This window comes from Perca fluviatilis, chromosome 12 (genome assembly GCF_010015445.1).
Source record: "Perca fluviatilis chromosome 12, GENO_Pfluv_1.0, whole genome shotgun sequence".
NCBI classification, from domain to species: domain Eukaryota; kingdom Metazoa; phylum Chordata; class Actinopteri; order Perciformes; family Percidae; genus Perca; species Perca fluviatilis.
The window spans coordinates 2,398,551-2,418,862 of NC_053123.1; the positions used below are offsets into that span (position 1 = coordinate 2,398,551).

A 20,312-nucleotide genomic window follows, 5' to 3' on the forward strand; every position below is an offset into this window, starting at 1 on the left:
GTAAGCGTATCTTTAATGTTGATCTCTGACATAGAGGTTTATGCCTCGACGCAGAAGGTCCAGAGTTCGAGTCTGACCTGTGACAATTTCCGACATGTCTTCCCCCCTCTCTCTCCCCTTTCTCACCTAGCTGTCCTGTCCATGAAAGGCGGAAAAGCCCCAAAAAATATCTTAAAACAACAAAAAAACAATAAGCCTTAATCGCTTAGACAAATAGCAATTAAAATCCCCTCCGATTCAAAAACAATACAGTTTATATAAAACGTCATCATGTTAAGTCGATTCTGAGCCAATCAACTGTTAGATCAGCTGAGAGCCAGGCGTTTCCCATCATGCCCTGGGTCTTGCAGTCGGTGCAAAGCAGCTGCCGCGCCTTGCTCCAAAAACCTGCGGCCGCCTTGATCTCCTGAGGTTATCGTTGCCCCAACGAGCTTATTATGTGAAATATTAATATGCACAAACACAAGTCTTAAACAAAGTACTGTACTCCTAAAGTCCAACAAAATCACAAGTAGTCACTAACATTCATTTTACTGAGCAGTGCAATTTTTTTATGCTGGGTGTTTATTGCAGTGGTAAAAAGTAACTGAGTACATTTACTCAAATACAAAAAAAAAATAATTTTTATACTTAAGTACAGTTTTGAGTTACTTAACTTGAGTATGCAAGACAGAGGGACGACAGCATTCTGACTGTGCACAGACAGACATCATGAAACCAAAAATAATGCAGTTTTCCCTTTTGGGTAATGAATAGTTTTTCAAAAGGGTACATAACAGATCTGTATGCTGTGGCAGAATCATGTCAGTTGAGTTTTTCAGAAGCACTGAAGAACGCACAAAACTGTCATAAGTCACCAAAAGCAACCACGCACATCATGCACATCCTCTCTCTTACTCTCGACATACAACCCTGTCTACAGATAATATTACAGAAAGTGGGATTTGCATGACATTCATTTTATCAGAGGGCGCAACTTCACAGATGTTATCAGCTGCTCTGATCCCTGCCAATGTTCTTTTTATTCCTTCTCAAACGTGTATAATTCATCGCTCGACTCTCATAACTCACGTCTCATTCCGACATTAGCTTTTCACCGTTTCAGCGCCTTCTCTCCTCGCGTTACCCTCTTTCCTCTCTTGTCTCTCCATCCACTATTAAAGCTGTCAATCAGTGGCTCGCCATTCAAGGGAGAGACTTTCAGTTCTCACAGTTCCACACAGAGACACACACACACACTTCCCTTTTCAGGACGACATTGGCTTCTTTGCGATGGGACGTCCTGCTCCAAGAGGCCATCCATCTCACCATCTCAACCCCTGCACACAGCCACGCGCGCACACACACACACACACACACACACACACTCTCAAGTGGCTGTTGGAATTGGAGGACAGCTTTTGTTTTGTAATGCAGAGACTAAACACACTCGCTGAAGAAGTTTTTTTTTCTTCCCCGCTTTGTTAGGCTTGGGGTGAAAGTTCATCCAGAAAAGAAAGGGGGGGTCAGATGCATCGATTTGGCCTTGTGACATCGGACTGAGGAGAGGCGGCCTAGAGAGGGAGGGAGGGAGGCAGGGTTGGCCTTTGGAGGAGAATGACCTCTTAGTCACTGTTGCAGTTTCTTCGTGGGACTGACTGACTCTGGCCGTGTTTACCCGAGCAGTGGGGGTACAGGGGTATCAGCTTACCCGAGTGCTCAACTGGGAGCTAACCAGGCTTCCTATTCAGCCAGCACTGTCAGTCAATATCTTCCCCTATTCATAAAAAAGGTCAGTGGCCAGATCACAGGGCAGGGAGGCTGGCAGCTTCTGTCCACTGGGATGGTTTCTGGGGTTTGTTTATGTGGTAACCCCATTGTCCTGGGACATAGTGTATAGAAGTGGCAAAGTCCCTTTTAATCATTTAAGAGAGTGAGTAGCTTAAAGGATAATTCTCTTCTTTTTTTTTTTTTTTTACGACCTGGGTCGTTTTTGTGTTGTACTTTTGGCCATCGTTCTTCTCGGTAATAATAACACTCCACTCACCAAAGTCACTGCTGAGATCTGGGAGGGTGCTGACATGGCTGACATCAAGTCAGGCAGGCGGGGGGGGAGAAATAATAGGCGAACTGAAGTTTAAGGGAAAAACATCATTTTTCAGTTTTGAGTTTTGTGGCTATTTTACTTCCATAGCATGTCTCCTTATTATCCTAATTTGTTTATTAAACCATTCTTACAATTTTGAATGTTTTATATTCCATTTTTTCTTGCGATGGTGTCGCTTTCTTTTGTGTTGTCGTTCTGTTTTTGTCTTTGTAATTTGACTCGATGCCATTGTAAATGATGGTCGCCCCCCTCAGTGATCTCTCGAGTGTAAATTAAGGTTGAATTTCAGATGTGTGGGAAAAAAAAAACTTCCAAAATACATAATTAGTTGTTGTTTTTTACACTTTGTCTATTTGCACCTGTACATTTCCCCTAAATTCACCCAAAGATAGCAGCAGTTAATGCCTTATTTGTACATTTAAACATACACATTTCAGACATTTTTGGGGCATTGTAGGACTTTATTTCAACAGGAGAGCTGAAGACATGGAAGGGGAGAGAGAGGGGGAAAGGGCCGCAGGTCAGAGTCGAGCCGGCGGCCGCTGCGTCAAGGAGTACACCTCTATATATGGGCGCCCACTCTACCAGGTGAGCTATCTGGGCTCCCACACATTTCAGAACATTTTTAATTCAATAATAATTGGGTAACACTTTACTTGAAGGTAACTACATAAGATGACACTGTCATGACACATGAACCCTAACCCTAACCATAACCATAACCATAACCATAACCATAACCATAACTTAACTTAACTAACAAAAACTGAATGACACTTACTAAAAGAAGCGTTATGTCATAAACGTTTAGGACTTGTTTATAATGTTTATGACACGTACAAGGAAGCATTAGGACATACAAGCCCAAGGGTTTCAGGAACTCTAACACCACCTTAGGGGTCGGTTTGCCTTACCTTTGTATTTATTTTTGCAAAAGAAAGCTAAAGGATAGACTCTCTAAACACACAAAAAATGCAATAACAATGTGGACTATCTATTGGCAAAGCACTTGAAGGAGAAACATTACAAAAAGTATTGTTTTTTGAAGAATTGGAATCTTGTAGTTCGATCTCCAGAAAGAACCTTTTTCAACAGTCCAGCAGTAAAGCAGAGACTTGTGTGCCCTGAATGAAGGTATTACATTTCAGTGTGAAATATTTCTTTCTTTTATTTTTTTGATGGTATGTTTTTTATTTGAGTCACTAACCATGATTACTTTATGTTGTGTTTTGGATTTATTGTGTTTCTGCATTTGGAAAGGTTTGTGAAATCATGGGGAAGGAATCTCTGAATGACATTATTACAGTATTAATGATCATTATCTGTCACCTGTTGTCCCAATTATCCAATTAGGACACACCCCTGAATGTGTGTATTATAAAGGGTCAGGCCAGGTGTCTTCATATGAAACCCTGATGAGAGACAGGCTGAGGTTGAATTTGTGTTTTTTTAAATATTTCATGACAGCAATGAAACAAACAATAAATGCTTTTTATCAGAACTCTTCACCTCTCCCTATCCTCTACGTGTTGATCTTTAGCACTTTTAAACTAGAAATGAACTAATGTGTCAGAGAGTATTGCAAGCGCCAATAAGTAAAGTCTGTCTGCATGTGTGTAAGTCAGTGCGTTGCACCATGTGTGTGTGCGTGTGATTTTTACATTTCACAGACGGCGACGGACACACAGCTGGCTCTGCTCTGAAGTGGAACACATGCGCTTTGCATTTAATGTGATTGCAGCGTGTTAGTGTGACTATGAATCAAAGGGAGAGGCTTAAACTGGGACATAAAGGCTGACCCTGGCACTGTGAAACCCAAGGTGACAGGACAACTGGGAGGGTATATTACCACAAAGTCACCAGGGTGCTTGTGTGTGTGTGTGTGTGTGTGTGTGTGTGTGTGTGTGTGTGTGTGTGTGTGTGTGTGTGTGTGTGTGTGTGTGTGTGTGTGTGTGTGTGTGTGTGTGTGTGTGTGTGTGTGTGTGTGTGTGTGTGTGTGTGTGTGTGTGTGTGTGTGTGTGTGTGTGAAATATCTCTGAGCTGGACCCCTAATACTGAGCTTCTGGTCACCACAGGGCGTAGTACAGCAGTAGTCTCATACAAACAACGTTCACAGGCAATAACAGTCTGATAACTGAGCGCTTCATAACAGGACTTTAGAGCTGCTTCAAGCAGAGTGGGAAAGTACAAGCACAGGACTTCACATCAGCAAGAGTCACATTGGCACTGGCGCACACACACACACATACACACACACACACTGGCAGACATAAATGACTATAAGGTGGTGAGTGTGTTTTGGGTTATTACCTAGTAAAGGCTGCCCTCCAGTGGACAAATGAAATGTTTCTTTTGGTACCTCTTCTCTTTATTTTATTGTCGACCAGACTACTTCACATTACTTTATTCATCACTTCTCTTACTTTTGGACCATGTGCGTACATTAATTGGCATCTTTATGATGTGAAATTAAATGTAAATTTTGTGTAAAAAAATAAATAAATTAAAATAAAAAAGGAAGTGAAATGTCATGTAACTTTTAGACCAGTGGTGCCTTTTTTTTTTTTGACCCCCTCGAAAACATCAGCCTATATCAGCCTATATTCACTCAACCTCGGGAGATCATTGCGGGGCGATACTCATTTATAGTGTCATCGAGTCAAATTACAAAGACAAAAACAGAAAAGAAGCAACATCATCATAAGAAAAATATTGAATTTTTTTTTTTTTACTTTCTGAATAGGAAAAATTATTTGGTGATTACATTTAGATAATAAGGATGCAAAAGACAATTATGTAAAGCAAAGGTTAGGGTTAGAAAAAATAGGTTATAAAATGCTGTATATATATATATACACACAAGCTGAAGTTGATGTGAAGTTGATGTTCGCTTTTTGACATTTTTCAAATCTCTTGTGAAAACAAATCTACACTTAATTTTGGTGCTTGACATGAGGTTTACAAAAGTGTTGAGTTCACAAAATTAACGTAATATATGAATATATATATATATATATATATATATATATATATATATATATATATATATATAAGAAGTTTGACATAATCTTTGACAAGTGGTCGCAAGTTAACTTTTTTAAAGGGTCAAATAAAAGTTGGGAACCACTGGTCTAAGTGTATTAGAGATGTAAGTATAATGGAATAACAGAATTAGAAACATAGTATAACATTACATCATGTTCACAGAATAAATAAATTGTCATGTCAAATGAAAGGTTCAATATTAAATATACTTGTATGAGCTATGAGTACTACAAGCTAACTTTGTTTATTGTTTACAGGCCTGACAGGGTGATCATATCATATCCAGTATGTCACAAGGAAACGGAACAGGTAAGAAAAAGATATTTTTTGTAGCCGATTTTGTTTTATTCCTGACCTACTAACCTCCGATCCCTCCACTTCCTGTCTTGGACTTGTGCAAAGACGTATTTCATGCTACCATCACAATGCCAGTAGTAATCATGTGATAGATAAACGTCAGTATCAGGTTGCGTTGAACATCCCCCCCGGGGCTTTATATGTAGTATCAGTCTCCAGTTGTGGGAGGTTATTGTATTCAATCTCCACGCAAGGTATCTTTTGTTGTGTCTGCAGCTGAATCAGAGCAGTGTGTGTGTGGTTTCCCATAATATGTTTTTCTATGTCTGATTTTATCAATATTAACAGTCACTTGTGCATCAAAAATAAAAATACTCATCTGATAATACTAGACGGCTATTTAAGATCATGCATTATCTAAACCAGGAAAAAACACCTTCGTTATTAATATCTCTCGATGCCGAGAAGGCGTTTGACCGCTTAGAATGGGATTTTCTTTTTTTAGTACTAGATAAATATAAATTAGGCTTCAATTTCATTGAATGGATTAAAGCAATATATGACACTCCAAATGCAACAGTTTGCACTAATAATGTGTAATCTCCCCCAGTGCACTTAGGAAGAGGTACCAGGCAAGGCTGCCCTCTCTCCCCATTACTATTTGTTGCTTTAGAACCGTTTGCTGAGATGATCAGAACTAATCCTATGATAAAGGGAGTGACTGCAGGCACACAACACCACAAAATTTCACTCTATGCTGACGATACTTTATTTGTTACTGAACCTATGTTAACTCAGGCCATGATATTCAAAGATTTTCTAAGACTTCAGAGTGTAAGGTTAACTTACAAAAATCAACTGCTTGCCCTCTTAACATTCCAAATGAGGAAAATCTTAAGAAAGAATGCCCCATTTCTTGGTCAATATATGGCTTTAAATATCATGGTGTACAAGTGACACCCACCTTGGACAAACTATTGAAGGAAAACTATAACCCTTTGCTGAAGGAATGCAAAAAGAAACTTCTGACTTGGTCTGTTCTCCCACTGTCTCTTATTGGGAAAATCAAAGTCATTAAAATTAGTATACTCCCTAAGTTTATTTATGCTTTTAATATGTTGCCATGTTATAGTCCCCCTTCTTTTTTAAGCTAATTAATAGAAGTCTAACAAAATGTATATGTAACAACAAGACCCCAAGGATTAAGTTGTCCACTTTAACAAAGTCAAGCTCAAAAGGGGGGTTAGGACTTCCAAATTTTCTATGCTACTACTGGGCTTGTCAAGTTAGAAATATCATAAGTTGGAAGCTGGGAACTAGTTCTCTTTGGGTAGCACTGGAATCACTAACATGCTATCCATTGGAGACCACAACAACACTTTATGTTAATAAATTGCAGTCGCTGATGAATGTAGAGGGGTTGCCCCCTTTACAAGCCACATTGAAAGCTTGGCAGGACTGTAATAGGTATTTGAGCACAGAAGGTCATATAAGCAAAAACTCTCCAACTGCATTTAACCCCGACTTTCTAGCTCTCTCTCAAACTGACTTTCGAAACTGGTCACTCCATGGTCTTGGAACTTTTGTTGTTTGATAAAGACTCTGAGTCCGTTAAATCCTTTACTGCTATTTGTGCAGAATATCAGATTCCTAGAACAGATTTTTTTAAATACTTGCAGATTCGTCACATCATTGTATCTTTACATAAAAAGGGACAATTTAGACTCTATCCCACTGAGCTAGAACAATTTATTATCTCTGCTACTTCGCTTAAGGGGAAGATATCTCACTTGTATAGAATTTTGTCTGAAAGTCCCCAGAACTCCTGTTCTTCTTTGAGAACAAATTGGGAACTAGAGCTTAAAAAGAAGTTCAGCAAAAAAGAATGGCTATCTGTGCACGGAATTAACCTCACCTTTGACTACAAACATTAAAGTTAAAGAAAATAATTATAAATTCCTGTATAAATACTATATAACTCCAGTGAAGCTTAATAAGTTTGATGATACAAATTCTCCTATGTGTAGAAAATGTGCAACTGAATCAGGAACATTTACGCATTTATTTTTGGTATTGTAAAGTTGTTTACTCCTTTTGGGAGAACCTACAATTTGGTACAGACATTTGGTATGTTCCCCTCAGGATAATTTTTAATAACTTTGGTGGTTCCTTAACTTTTCCTCTGGTGCCATCATCAGGTCAACATTTCAACCTGTCCAATAGATTGTTTGACCAAATACCTGCACAACTAATGGCACGGCCATCATCCTCAGCTGTGCTTTGTGTTAAGTAAACTAAGATGGTAAACATGGTGAACATTGTACCTACTAAACTGCCCTGCAAAGGCAAAAGACCTTAACTCGCTACTTCAAAGTTTTTGTTTTGTCCAGACAAAAGTATTATAGGTAGAACTCCCAAAATTTGACAACTAGTTGTTATAATGAAGAAATGTTTGTATGCAAAAAAATCTTGAGTTCAAAATTGACCTTTGACCCTTGTTTGGCAGTTACTGTACTCTGCCTTTGTATCATGTGCCAAAAACAAGGAGTCATGCAAAGGCAAAAGGCAGTAAGTGACATATAATCAATATTTGCTTGCTGTTCACCATACTTACATCCATTATAAGAACACCTAACCAAGGTCTAGTCATCATGGTATTTGTTTTAAATTATATAGAAGACATTTGGTTGTTCCTATTTACTGCTATAATGATCAGGATAGTGTGGCAACACTAACACAGTTGAACAGCAGTGTTTCCTCTAGGATTTTTTTTAGCAGTGGGGGCAGATCTGTCTGATTTTAATCTTTTGCGTGGTTGAAGATGCATCTTGGTTGCTTAGTAATAATCATAGCCTCTGTCAGAGAAACGTAACTAGCGGTCTCGAGTAACAAGTGTGGGCAATGCATCACCGATGGGCCGAAGGCAAAGCCAGAGTCGGTAACGTAGGCTACGGCGTGGATGGTTCTGAATCAGAAGAAAAGCACCGGGCGATCGCTCTGTGAAAGGCGCAGTAGGCCTACACGTAGACGGTAGCTGTCTACGTGTTCATATAACTTTATACACGCTACAACTGGCTGGAATCATTGCACACAGCTGAGAGTGGAGTTTATGGAGGAAAAAAAGGGCAGCGGCGCACAGTCCGAGCTGCGCTGCGCACCGCAGCAGACACCAAATCGGAGGCAGTGCCTGCCAGGTTAGGTTAGGTTATAAATGTTCAAATAGCATACTTTTAATTGTTATTTGGCTGTGAATTATGTTGAATGAATTTCCCCCAATATGTTTCATGAATGTATGAAATAATCACGGTTTAGCCTACTAGGCCTATGCCATGATATGATATCAAGGGCGTTGTATTGAATCAACAGCCACGTGCAATTTAGCTAGCAGGTGAAGGTGAAACTAAAATGTGCAAGAACTATAGACTGATACAGGCTTAAATGAACTGACAATATAAGTTATACGACTTACAGTTGTCAAGAATGCACACATGCCATCTCAACCGGGTCCTCCGGACAGCCGGTCTCTTTTTTCTTTCTCCCTTTTCTCCGAGTGCCGCGCGTGCCCACTCGCGTTGTGAAGCGTGAGTCTGCGCTTTTCTCCGTCGATGTGCTCTTTACAATCACTGCTGATAGACGGCTTTTTGTATATATATTTCTGATACCGTGGCGGGAGAAATCTAACTGTGGCTGACCGCCACTTGCCTATCAACATAGAGGAAACACTGAACAGTACGACAGATAAGTTACTTTGCAGTACAGTATACAGTATGAATAAATACAAGAAATATTTTCTCAATAAAGATAATTTAATTATAATTGAACACAAAGGTATATTTATTGTTTAACAATAAATATATAATGTTTAACACTTTTGCAAGGCACTGTATCTGTGTCATATTCTCATTAGGGGCTGAGCCCCCCTAAAGGTCTGATCCTAGAATCGCCCCTGGTTAAGGGTTAAGGGTCACCAAACTGCTCAAGATGCACAGTCAACGAACTCGACTTGGATTACTACTTTTTAATTCTGAGATAACATTTAGGTTAGTATACGTTGTACGGATGTTAGCAATAACTAGCTTAGTGCTTTTATGGATTTGTGTAAGATTTGACATGAACACCTGCAAGAAGGAAATATGGCTCAAACACGTATGGATTGTTGTGGATACAGCAGATGACGTGCTTTGCTATGGATTATATCTTCCATGGATTAAATCGGATTGCATGGAAAGGAAGTATGCCTGTGTATTTAATGATTCGTTTTCGGCGTCTGATGTGAGGCTCCGCCAAGTGAGGAGGTGTGTCAGCATCACCGTTAGCGCTACGTGATAAAGTTAGCTAGCTCCGGGCTGTCACTGACACTGACAGAATAGGAATCATCACCACTTTATTTGAAAGATATGTCGTGTGTATGTTACGTGGTTTGGTGACAATTAAAAGCGGCAAACTTTGACAGTATGACAAGGCCAGAGTACAGTAACATCACGGCGGCACAGTAACATCTCTCTTAATGCCTGGCTAAACAAAGTCAGAACACCTGAACTCAACTTCAGCGTACCAAGAGCTCCTTAGAGTGAAGAGCCGTAACAGCTGTTATGGCGTTCTGCTGTGGTTTCTCGTATGGTTTTGGATGTTACGGTTGTCATAGCCCTTTATTTTCTCGTTAAAACAATCAAATTGACTCACTATATTTATTCACATAATAAAGGAGGTCTCAAATACCCCAAAACTGGTATAAACTCATTTTTGCCCAAACATGATATTACGGCGTTTTGCCTTTGCAGGGCAGTAAACATCAGCACAGTAGCCAAATGTCAGAAATAATCTGCTCTAAAGACAGAGGAAGAGAAACTTTCTGAAGAATCTGAGCAAGAGGAACTATACCCAATAATGTGTGCAATGATGTGACTTCCTTCTTTATTTTTTTATTACACTTAATTTGCTTTGCTGGATTGTCAGTCAGGCTGGCCTTGTTTGCTTTGCCCCGATGTAAAGGTTGACTATAGTCATGTCAAATGGCAAGATTGTGTTAGGCAAAAGATCATTTATCTGAAGATAAAAGCATTATTAGTGTTTGTTGGTGTTGAAGGCATTACGATATTTGTGTTTCAAGAGGTCAAAGAACTAGGTATTTTCTTCTTCTCTTTCTTCTTCTTTACTAGGTGTTTTTATATCAAGATACGTACAAATCAATGTCGGCAGAGGAACACTAAAGCACCAGCAAAGTGGAAGTTGGAAGTCATTGTGGTTTGGTGACGCACATGTCATAGAAACAGGAAACCTGTGGTCATGGGATTTTTCAAACACCTCTAACACTTTGCACTACATTACAGTCTGTCTACCAAACAGCATCCTCAGCCTCAGTAGAACAAGTGTGCTTTGTTTCGTCCCCCCGTCACTCTGAAGGCAGGTCCTAGACTCAGTTTGTGGACGGACAGGAACACAGCTGTTGGCCCTCTGATCAAAGCAGACTGGGGCCTGAGCACTGTCAGTCCCTGTGTTCAGCAGCGCCATTCTGTTTGGGATTATCACACCTGTGGTTCAGGGATTAATCCCAGCAGAGACATGGGAACCAGGGACAAAGGGGCTCCAACGGTCCAGTGTAGAAAGGGAGGAGGGGCGACGATGTAGTGCATCCCAGGACTTTGCCCCCATGAGCTCTAAGTACCTTTTAACATCTGTGGGCCAACAGGTTGGAAAGGTGTTAGGCTGGTGCAGAGGAGCGTCATCACTTAAACCTTTACTATCAAAACAGCCGTCTTTGGCCGCAAAAACATAAAAAACATCTGTCTGGAGCTGCAAAACCTTTTTGAGCCTTATAATGCCGGTAACACAGACAAAATTAGCCTATGAACAGTACTAATAGGTCTAAATGAGCATTCATTAATATGGTGATGTTTGATGTCAATTTTATGGCCCTCTCTTTGACGGTATTTGTGGAGAGGGACATATCTTTAATTTTATGAACAATCCAAATTTAGTTTTTTAAGTCTAAGAATAGATGCTTTGATATTTGAATGAAGAATTCGTATATGTATTCATCGTGAACGGCTTCCCACTATTATCTACTATCTAGGTTATATCTAGGTTCAGCAATAGAGGATGTAGATGAACGTAGGCTATGACCTTTTAGTTGACTGAAATGTTATGTAGCCTAAATGGACACTCTAAGAATCACTTTAGGCCTACATGAATAATTAAAATTGAGATTTAAAATGTAAAAAAAAAAAAAACAATAACCCTTAATCGTTTCCATATAACTATTTGTCAAAGCCACAGGGAGCCACTGGAGAGGGGCTGAGAAGCTGCATGCAGCTCCGGAGCCGCAGGTTGCAGGTTGGTTTGAACCATACTGGCTCTGAATCGTACCCACTGGCTGCTACTTGTGGTGATTGTTTTTCATATTACATATCAGTTGTTTCTGTTTTCCCACTAGTGACTGAACTCAGTCTCAGTGTCTCTATGTTCCCACCGGCAGCAGCAGATGGCCGCCCACCTAGAGCCTGGGTCCGTCCGAGGCTTCTGCCAGTAAAAAGGAAGTTTTTCCTCACCACTGTCACACCAAATGCATGCTCTTGGGAAACTGTTGTCTCTTTGTAAATCATAGAGTGTGGTCTAGACCTACTCTATCTGTAAAGTGTCCTGAGATAACTCCTGTTGTGATTTGACACTATAAATAAAATTGAATTAAATCAGCAGAGAAAAACACAGCAGAATGATCTGTTGCAGCCTCTTATTGTGATATACATGTAGACTCATATAATAGGTGTAGGCAGCTTTACTTAATAGGGAAACAGTGTAGGAAGTACAGAGCAGAACTAGCAGAACTACAGAGGCCTCACCTCATGAATCAGATATTACACAATAAGTGAAAACTGGTCTGAAAGTATTGAAAAAAGGCAGTGACAGGTTACTAAGATGTTGAAACTACAACAAAGATGGCACCCATAGCAACAGTGTCTTATATGTTGTTTTTTTTTTGTGCACAGGTCTGCCGTACAAAGGCTAAGAGCAGTATTTGTACTTTTTCAAAAAAAATGTTTTAGGGCAGAGCTGTCTAGAGGAGTGAAAACGGTCTTTAATAATTCGTCATTAGCTAAAGACTGAGCCCTGTCCGTCCAGTGTGACCCCAGCAGTGTCACATATCCACTCTATATCAGCTTTCTTTCTTTTACTGACCATGCAGAAAATCCTCTCTCTGTTTGTGTGGCTAATTCAAATGGCATTTTCCCTCCTGAGCCAGTTTGTCTAACAGCTTAATGTCTCCAGCCCACTTTACCTTAAAGAAAAAACTCAGAAAAGATCAAGAGCCATCCCTTCAAAGGTGCTGTCCATCGGCTCATACCCTCCCCCCATGACAAAATCCTCCAAGGTTTTTAGTTCCCATTATACAGTTTGGCCACTTACTCAGGTGCCCTCGATCCCTCACACACACACACACACACACACACACACACACACACACACACACACACACAAACACACACACACACAGACATACACACAAACATTGCACATCATTAATAACTATAATGATTAATTGCATCTAAAAACCTATTTTCCCAGTTCAGTTAATTCATTTCAAGCAGTACTATCAGGAAATGTCAAAATCTTAAAATATGCTTCATACAGTCGAGTAGGAGGCTACAGCCCTGAATGGTTTAAGAATAGCCCTATATATATATATATATATATATATATATATTCTCTTATTATATATGCTGTTAATACACTGCATATATCTATATCTATATTATTCTTACTAGTAGTATAATGTCACTGCTACTACATTGCACATATCTGTACATTACTTTACGTTACAATGTGGCTCATTCTTTTTACCACCAAACACATTTTCTTAGTAAGTAACTAAAGCTGTCAATAAATGTAGTGGAGTAAAAAGTACAATATTTCCCTCTGAGGTGTGGTGGAGCAGAAGTAAAAAATAGCATAATATGTAAATACTCAAGTACAAGTACCTCATAATTGTAGTACCTCACAAACGTACTGTTCTTGAGTACATGTACTACATTTACTGTGTTTCCAACTCTAGTCAATAATGTTTAATGATAGCAGTGTTTCTACTCAGAATCAGAAACAGAAAAGGTTTTATGGCCACAATAAGTACACTTGCCTGGAATTTGCCTTGGTGAATGGTGCACACATAAACAAAAAAGTAGTAAACATTAATATGAAATAAACAATAAATACAGAAAACAAATATACATACAAAATGGCCCTGTTCCAACCCATTCTCACTCTGAACTCGTAAAATACGGACGTTTGGGCAGTGGCTGTCAGCGTCAGAAGCGACGCAAAAAGCGCCCTTCAGTGTGTTTGTAGAACGCACCGGGAGAGCAGCCAGCTACACAGACTGAAGATGTACGAAAGGCCGAAAATTCGCATTGGGAGGTTAGTGGATGGGTCAAACATCACAGGACTTCTAAAATAAAAATACAATTAGGCCTATATAAGGAAATCTCCTGCTTGCTATTACCTGGCCGCGCTGGCATACGCTAACACAGGCTTTTCCGGTGTTACAAAGAAATCTGTGACCCTTCAGAATGTGTTAGTGTAGTTTAGTCTACCTGCCGCAAATCATTCTGTGACTTTGCGGGAAAAATCTGAGCCAGGCAGTTGCATTACTAAAAACGATATAAAACTAGGGTTCTTTTCATTGTTAGTCTTGTTTGCTGTTACAGGTAATTTAAGACCATCAGATGGAAAATGACACAATTTCAGAAACATTTAAAAGTTACATATAGTTAGTTTAATTACAATTTTCGGCAAGTCTTTGGGAAGCAATCCTCAAAGTTGAACTTCCTATAAGTGAGATTGCTTTGCCAACAAATGTTAAATCTGGTTGTTGTTGGTCTGGTTGTTGTCTGTCCATATTCTTTAAACAACATATGCCATATCAAAAATGTTATATGTGCAATATTAGCTAATTTTGACAGTAAAAAGTAAAAGTATGGTTATAAAATTGATGGAAGTGTTGAAGCTGATGACTGCTAAAATTGAAACCATTCTCTCTTTGCGTCATATTGTTCCCATGGCAATAACCATGTAAGAGGACATTTTATGAATGACATGATTGACAACAGTGGGAGCATATATAGGCAAATCCCTGAGGCAGACTATTTTCACCCAGGCTTGTCCCTTACTGTAGTAGCTGGACATCCAAGAAAGACAAACCAATTCATTATTGGTTCATTATTATTAGAGATGGTCCCATACCGTTTTATTGCTTCCCGACAACGATTCTGATACCTGAACTTGCGTATCGGCCAATGCCGAGTACCGATCCAACACCAGTGTGTCACATATTGTATTATGGATGTGATAGGATTGCTATAATAGCTGTCGGTCTGGCTCAGGTTAAACTCTTTGTGAAACATGAACAAACACAAACAATGAATGCCCCAGAACTTTCTTTTACTATCCAGTTTGACAGTGAGTCAACGGAAAAAGAACATAAATAAATCTACTTTAAAGTAGATTTTCTTCTTGGCTAAATTACATGGATCGGTGCACGAACTCCAGTACTTTGAATTACTGATAGTAGCATTTTAGGGGGTATCAGAGGCTTTTCCGATACTGGTATCGGAACATCTCTAATTATTATTCATTATTAGTGACATGTTTCTTCTCAGTAATTGGATATCTAAAAAACGATGCCCTGAAATTGTTGGTGAATGAAAACTCACATTTAGTAAATGAGAACAGCAGCAGCAGCCACCATCAGAGCTCCAGCCAAGCTGAGCCGGCTCCTCTCTGCTTCACCTGTAGACAGACAGACATAGAAAGGAACTCTCCGCTGGGCATCTTTAGCTTTTATACTGTACAAATATCTAAACTTTCTAATTCTCTGCTTGTTTTGTGACTCAGCATGAACCATGTTGGAAACAAGTGGTGTGGTGAATAATGAGAAGTGTTTGTATTTAGTCAGACTTTCCCTGTTGAGCAATCGGTTTTCTCAATAAAAGGATTATTTTGAATAAAAATGTCAAATAAACAAGCAATAACACATTGAATCGATTGAGTCAATCAGTGTTTACCGACTATGGTGTGGTTGTATTGTAGTTAGTTGCTGGTGGCTATTCCACACAGCATTCCGGGATGGGAGAAAAACGTGCTCTGGTTTATTGGTATTTCTTTTAACCAATGACAATCTTCTTGGGCAGCACTAAGCACTGGACGGAGCCACAGTGGCTCTGCAAAATAGCCTCTGGAAGGAACTTGTTTTGGTGGAACATGTGTACGTTCAAAAGTAGTTTTAGTCGTGCAACAGAAAACTCAGATTGGACAGATAGTCTAGCTAGCTGTCTGGATTTACCCTGCAGAGATCTGAGGAGCAGTTAACCATAGTCCTCACAAATCCACCGGGGGTTAGAACGCCAACACAAAGACAGAGGAAGGGGACGGACATCCGGCTGAAATGAGGGACATCAGGCAGAATTTCCAGCGGCACCTGAACTATCCCGGAAATGCTAGTTCACAGCAGACACTTTGACTTTGCGTCGCGCCGAACAACGGCCCTAAGCTGTGATATGATCACAACATATCATGGACTGAAGTGAGCTTTTACTTTTATAAAAATCTCATCCCGTATGGCAATATGAAAGTTATAGTCACATTCCAGTTGAAATAGATTTTATTAATAAATAATCATGTTTACCATAAAATGTCTGTCTGTCTGTCTGGTCAGATTTTGTCACCACGATAGCGTCACAACACTACAAGATGCAGTCACAAAACTTTACAGGTGTAGTTGAGATTGATATGAAGGACGAGGTTAAAAGATTTGAACAAGCACGCTGGAAGTAGACCCCCCCGCCCACACACACACACACTTTGTGCCCCTGGCCTGATCTGGTGTCACGGCTGTTGTGATCAAAGTGGCCTCTAGTTTTTCTTTAGGTTTTATATATCAAAACTTCTGATTCTGCTGCTGATCAAATTTACTTTTTGACTCAAAGAAGACAAATTCAATTTCCTGAGATGTTTAGTTTAAAATTAAATTACAAAGACAACTGGATTGTGCCCTTTTTGCTCGTTGGGACAGTAAAATTATTTGAACTTCCTCTTTCAGTCTTTTTTATGTCCAGAGATATCTGGGTTACTTGTACTGTTGTACAGTACAGTATGTCAGACAGGTCAGATGCTGTAACAGTGAGATGGTAGTAAAACAGAGGGCCGCTGGGTCCTGCTTGTGCTGAGAGAACAACTTTTTAAGATTATTTTTGGGGCACACACTAAGAGGACAACTTTGAAGACAAAAACCCTGTTTTTTTGCTGAAAAGGTTGTGATATAAATATCACAACTGGCTGAGTTGCTGATTGGCTTTTCTGTTCTTCTGGTTCATTGTCTATTTCCTATTTTTCCAGCACCAGATAGTGAAATGGTGTGTATATTCTCAATTTCTTTCAGACAGTTTTTGTAACTGTTATGTATTTATCCACTGGCATAAAGAGTTAATAAAGTTAATAAAACAAAAGTGATGATTCACAGCTGTGCAACTCGCACCATGATATACAAGGATCCATTTTGCAGAAAATGTTTGAGATACTGCACGACCATCTTTACTTTTAGTAACTTACCTTTGTTTAATACGTGGGTGGCGATCAGAGTCACATTTAGGGTAGGGTTGTGGACGAGGCAGGCCACAGATTGATATGGACCTCCAGGGATAACTATGGTGCTTGTGAGACTGTAGAGATGATCTTGAGGGTCCGGTGCTGCTGTGGTGTTCACATCCTGCGGGTCTAAGAGGTGTTGGGTGTTGTCAGAATGGTTCTGAAGTCTCCACTCTACCAAAGGCTCGGGGAATCCTCTTCTTGTAGTGCAGACCGCAGTCATTGTTTCTTCATTTACAGTCAGGCTGATATGCTCGTAGGGAACTATGAGTAAGAGAGTGCAGTCACTGACAAAAACCTCATTTCTGGTATTACTTTTCTGACAATGCTTTTTGGAAAATATGCTAATTCGCTTCCTTGCTCTTCTATCAGACTATTGCTGTAAAGAAAAAGTTCAATCTCCATCCTTACCTGCAACATGTAAGGTCAGTTGGCAGATTTCACTATGTCCAATTATGAATCTCTTCGTCCCTCTGCTGTCAAAAACTGCTCCAAAAACGCGAAAAACCCTGTGGTTATCTTCTAGTGTTGGGTATTCAAATTTGACTGAAATATTTCCGCCTGTCATGTCCTGTGGGAAGGCTGTGATCCGGTCTCGATAGAGTTTATTTACATGCTCAGGCATCTCCTTCCCTTCATTAAAAGAGTACAAAACTTGCTCTCTTTCATCTTGCCAGTAAAAGCGTAGATGCTTTAAGTCAGTGGTAGCGGGGAGCATCAGGTTACATGGGAGTACTGTAGATTCACCAACGGTAGTGTTGACATAAAGAACACCTGTTACATCAGACCCTGAAAATCAGAAAATAGACGGATTCTTAAACATGTCCTGTTTCTAGCCTCCATGTTTGATTGTTAATTAAGATGAAATAGTTTTAGTTCCATATACATAACATAAATATTACACAAATGCCATAAATAATAATACATTCCAGTGTATTTCTGTCACACGTGCACACACACACACACACACACGCGCGCACACACACACACACACACACACACACACACACACACACACACACACTCACTCACTCAGTGACATGGAAAACAGTGCAGTAAAATGTCACATTAAAATGAAAATGCAGCAAACTTACCCAACAGGAGAAAGCATGCCACTGATATAATGAACATTCTTGAGAGGATTAGCTCACTCATTACACAACGTAAAGGAAAACAGAAATATATAGAAAAAAATATGCTTAACTCATCGAAAATGCAAAGTGAAGACGCACACAAGAGTGCAATTTCCTGTTTTGACAGATACAGTAGTTTAGAAATTCCGGCCCATTGTTGCATGCATGCTGACTAGTCATTTATATTTAAAGAACTCTACCAATGAAGTGTGAATATAGATATTCCATGTGGTGTAGCTGTCGCACTACTATGAGGTAACAGGTTATGATGATGACGTTTTTGACAGGATATGGGGCGTGGACAACAAACTGCAAGACACAAGTGTGCACAAAATTGGGACTGGGACTTCAAGTAATGCACTCATCACGTACTGTGTTCTTACAGGGGATGGTACAGATCACACTACGACATCTGGGAGTCATCTGAGGACATGTTCCCTAAAATGAAACTTAGTGTAAGTTCATTAAGGAAGACTTCTACGCTCCCCCCAAACTAATCAGCTGACTCTGGGCGTTCACTCTTTCAGTTAAACCAACCAGATGTTGCCACGATCTCCCTGAGCTATCGCGTTGTTGCATTCAAACTTTTTCATTTCAAAACCAGAAACCCCGCTCCACATCACATTCTTCCAGATCTTCTATTCCTTCATCATTTCTTTTACCACCACCAGTGTCTAGACTCATTCGGGGATATTCCTATATCCATATCCAGGGCTCTATACCCTTTATGAATTTAACATTGCGATGGAGTCTAATCGCCACAGACTCCAAAGACCATATCAACCTGTGCATATCCATGTTAATTAACTTATTTCACTCTTAAATTAAGTCTCTCTTGATGGAAATGCACATACAGTAGGCCTATATATAAAATTGTATTTATTTGCATTTGCTACTTGATAATAGGATCAATTATGATGCCCAGCAGTGTTTCAGTATGTTAGTATTAATTGAGTTTCATCACCATCTAGTGGTAACAGATCATATTTTCTTTGTTTACAACTTTTCTCATGACCCTGAGCCAACACCTTGAACATGGCTTCTAAACTTGTTGTGATGTCACAAAATCATGCTCATGCATACACGTCTTTGACTCAGATTGAGCACAGAGAATCTTTCTCCCATCACAAGATTAATGTGAACACAGCCTCCAAGTGTCTACATCTTTTCATTAAGGAGACTTCATTAAATAGCTCCTCTAAAAATATTCTTCCATCCATACCTTACTAGGCAGCAGAAGATTTTTAGATAAAATATACAATATGGAAGTCTGAAGTCACAGAGACAATGCATAGCTGATTAGGAAATGTATTTATTTTTAATTTGTTAATGGTAGATGACCATCTGGATGTTTAACATGGTTCGGAGTGATGCGAATATAATGCTAGGTTCAAGGCGCAGTAAGCAGCAATGATAACCGTGAAAATAAAAAAACAACACCAGTTATATGCATGACTTACGAGATGAGGATTTAAGAGGGGTCTAATATATGTATTATCGAGTCGGTTTCATGGCTAATCTAGCGTTCTTTCTAAGTTAAACCGCAAACTGGTGGTTAGCTGCTAACGCTCACTTTTGGGGCAAAGGGTAAATCGCTATTTTTTACCACTAACAAGGCTCAAGATAGCACCACTTTGTAAGTGTACAGACAGTTTATTACAAAGATAGATTATAAAGACAGTAGTGTTCATGTTTACATGCGGGCGCAATCTTGGTCATGAGCAGTCGAACGACGAACGCCGTGCAACCAGTAACCAGTAACATAGCTCAAACAGCGTTCATGATTCGACTGCTCATGACTGTTTTCCAAGATGGCGCCCACATGTAAACATGAACGCTACTGTCTTTATAATCTATCTTTGTAATAAACTGTCTGTACATTTACAAAGTTCTCAATGCTTCGGTTTACATGTAGGGACCCTCATTATGCTACCGTTGAAGTGTGGTGCTATTTTGAGTCTTGTTAGTGGTATAAAATAGCGATTTACCCTCTGCCCCGACAGCTAGCGTTAGCAGCTAACCACCGGTTTGCGGTAGCTATTTTAAAGCTAGAGACGCATTCGATTAGCATGAAAACAGATCCCAGAGAACATTCGACTCAGTACACATATGTTATT

General features: G+C 39.7%; 1 protein-coding gene across 3 annotated transcripts; it reads right to left on the reverse strand.

Moving 5' to 3' along the window:
- Positions 1–1,303: 1,303 nt before the first annotated feature.
- On the reverse strand, positions 1,304–18,429 carry LOC120570606 (T-lymphocyte activation antigen CD80-like). 3 transcript variants are annotated; one of them, XM_039819023.1, is made up of 5 exons: positions 18,157–18,429; positions 17,474–17,851; positions 17,027–17,326; positions 15,133–15,208; positions 1,304–1,319 (listed from the first exon to the last, which is right to left on the reverse strand). In XM_039819023.1, the coding sequence occupies exons 1-4, from the start codon at positions 18,356–18,358 to the stop codon at positions 15,135–15,137; spliced, it is 954 nt and encodes a 317-aa protein (XP_039674957.1). In that variant the 5' UTR covers positions 18,359–18,429; the 3' UTR covers positions 1,304–1,319; positions 15,133–15,134. The 3 variants fall into 3 exon arrangements, with proteins under 3 accessions (XP_039674957.1, XP_039674955.1, XP_039674956.1); XM_039819022.1 differs by lacking the exon at positions 1,304–1,319 and adding an exon at positions 10,966–11,103; XM_039819021.1 differs by lacking the exons at positions 1,304–1,319; positions 15,133–15,208 and adding an exon at positions 9,315–11,103.
- Positions 18,430–20,312: the final 1,883 nt, after the last annotated feature.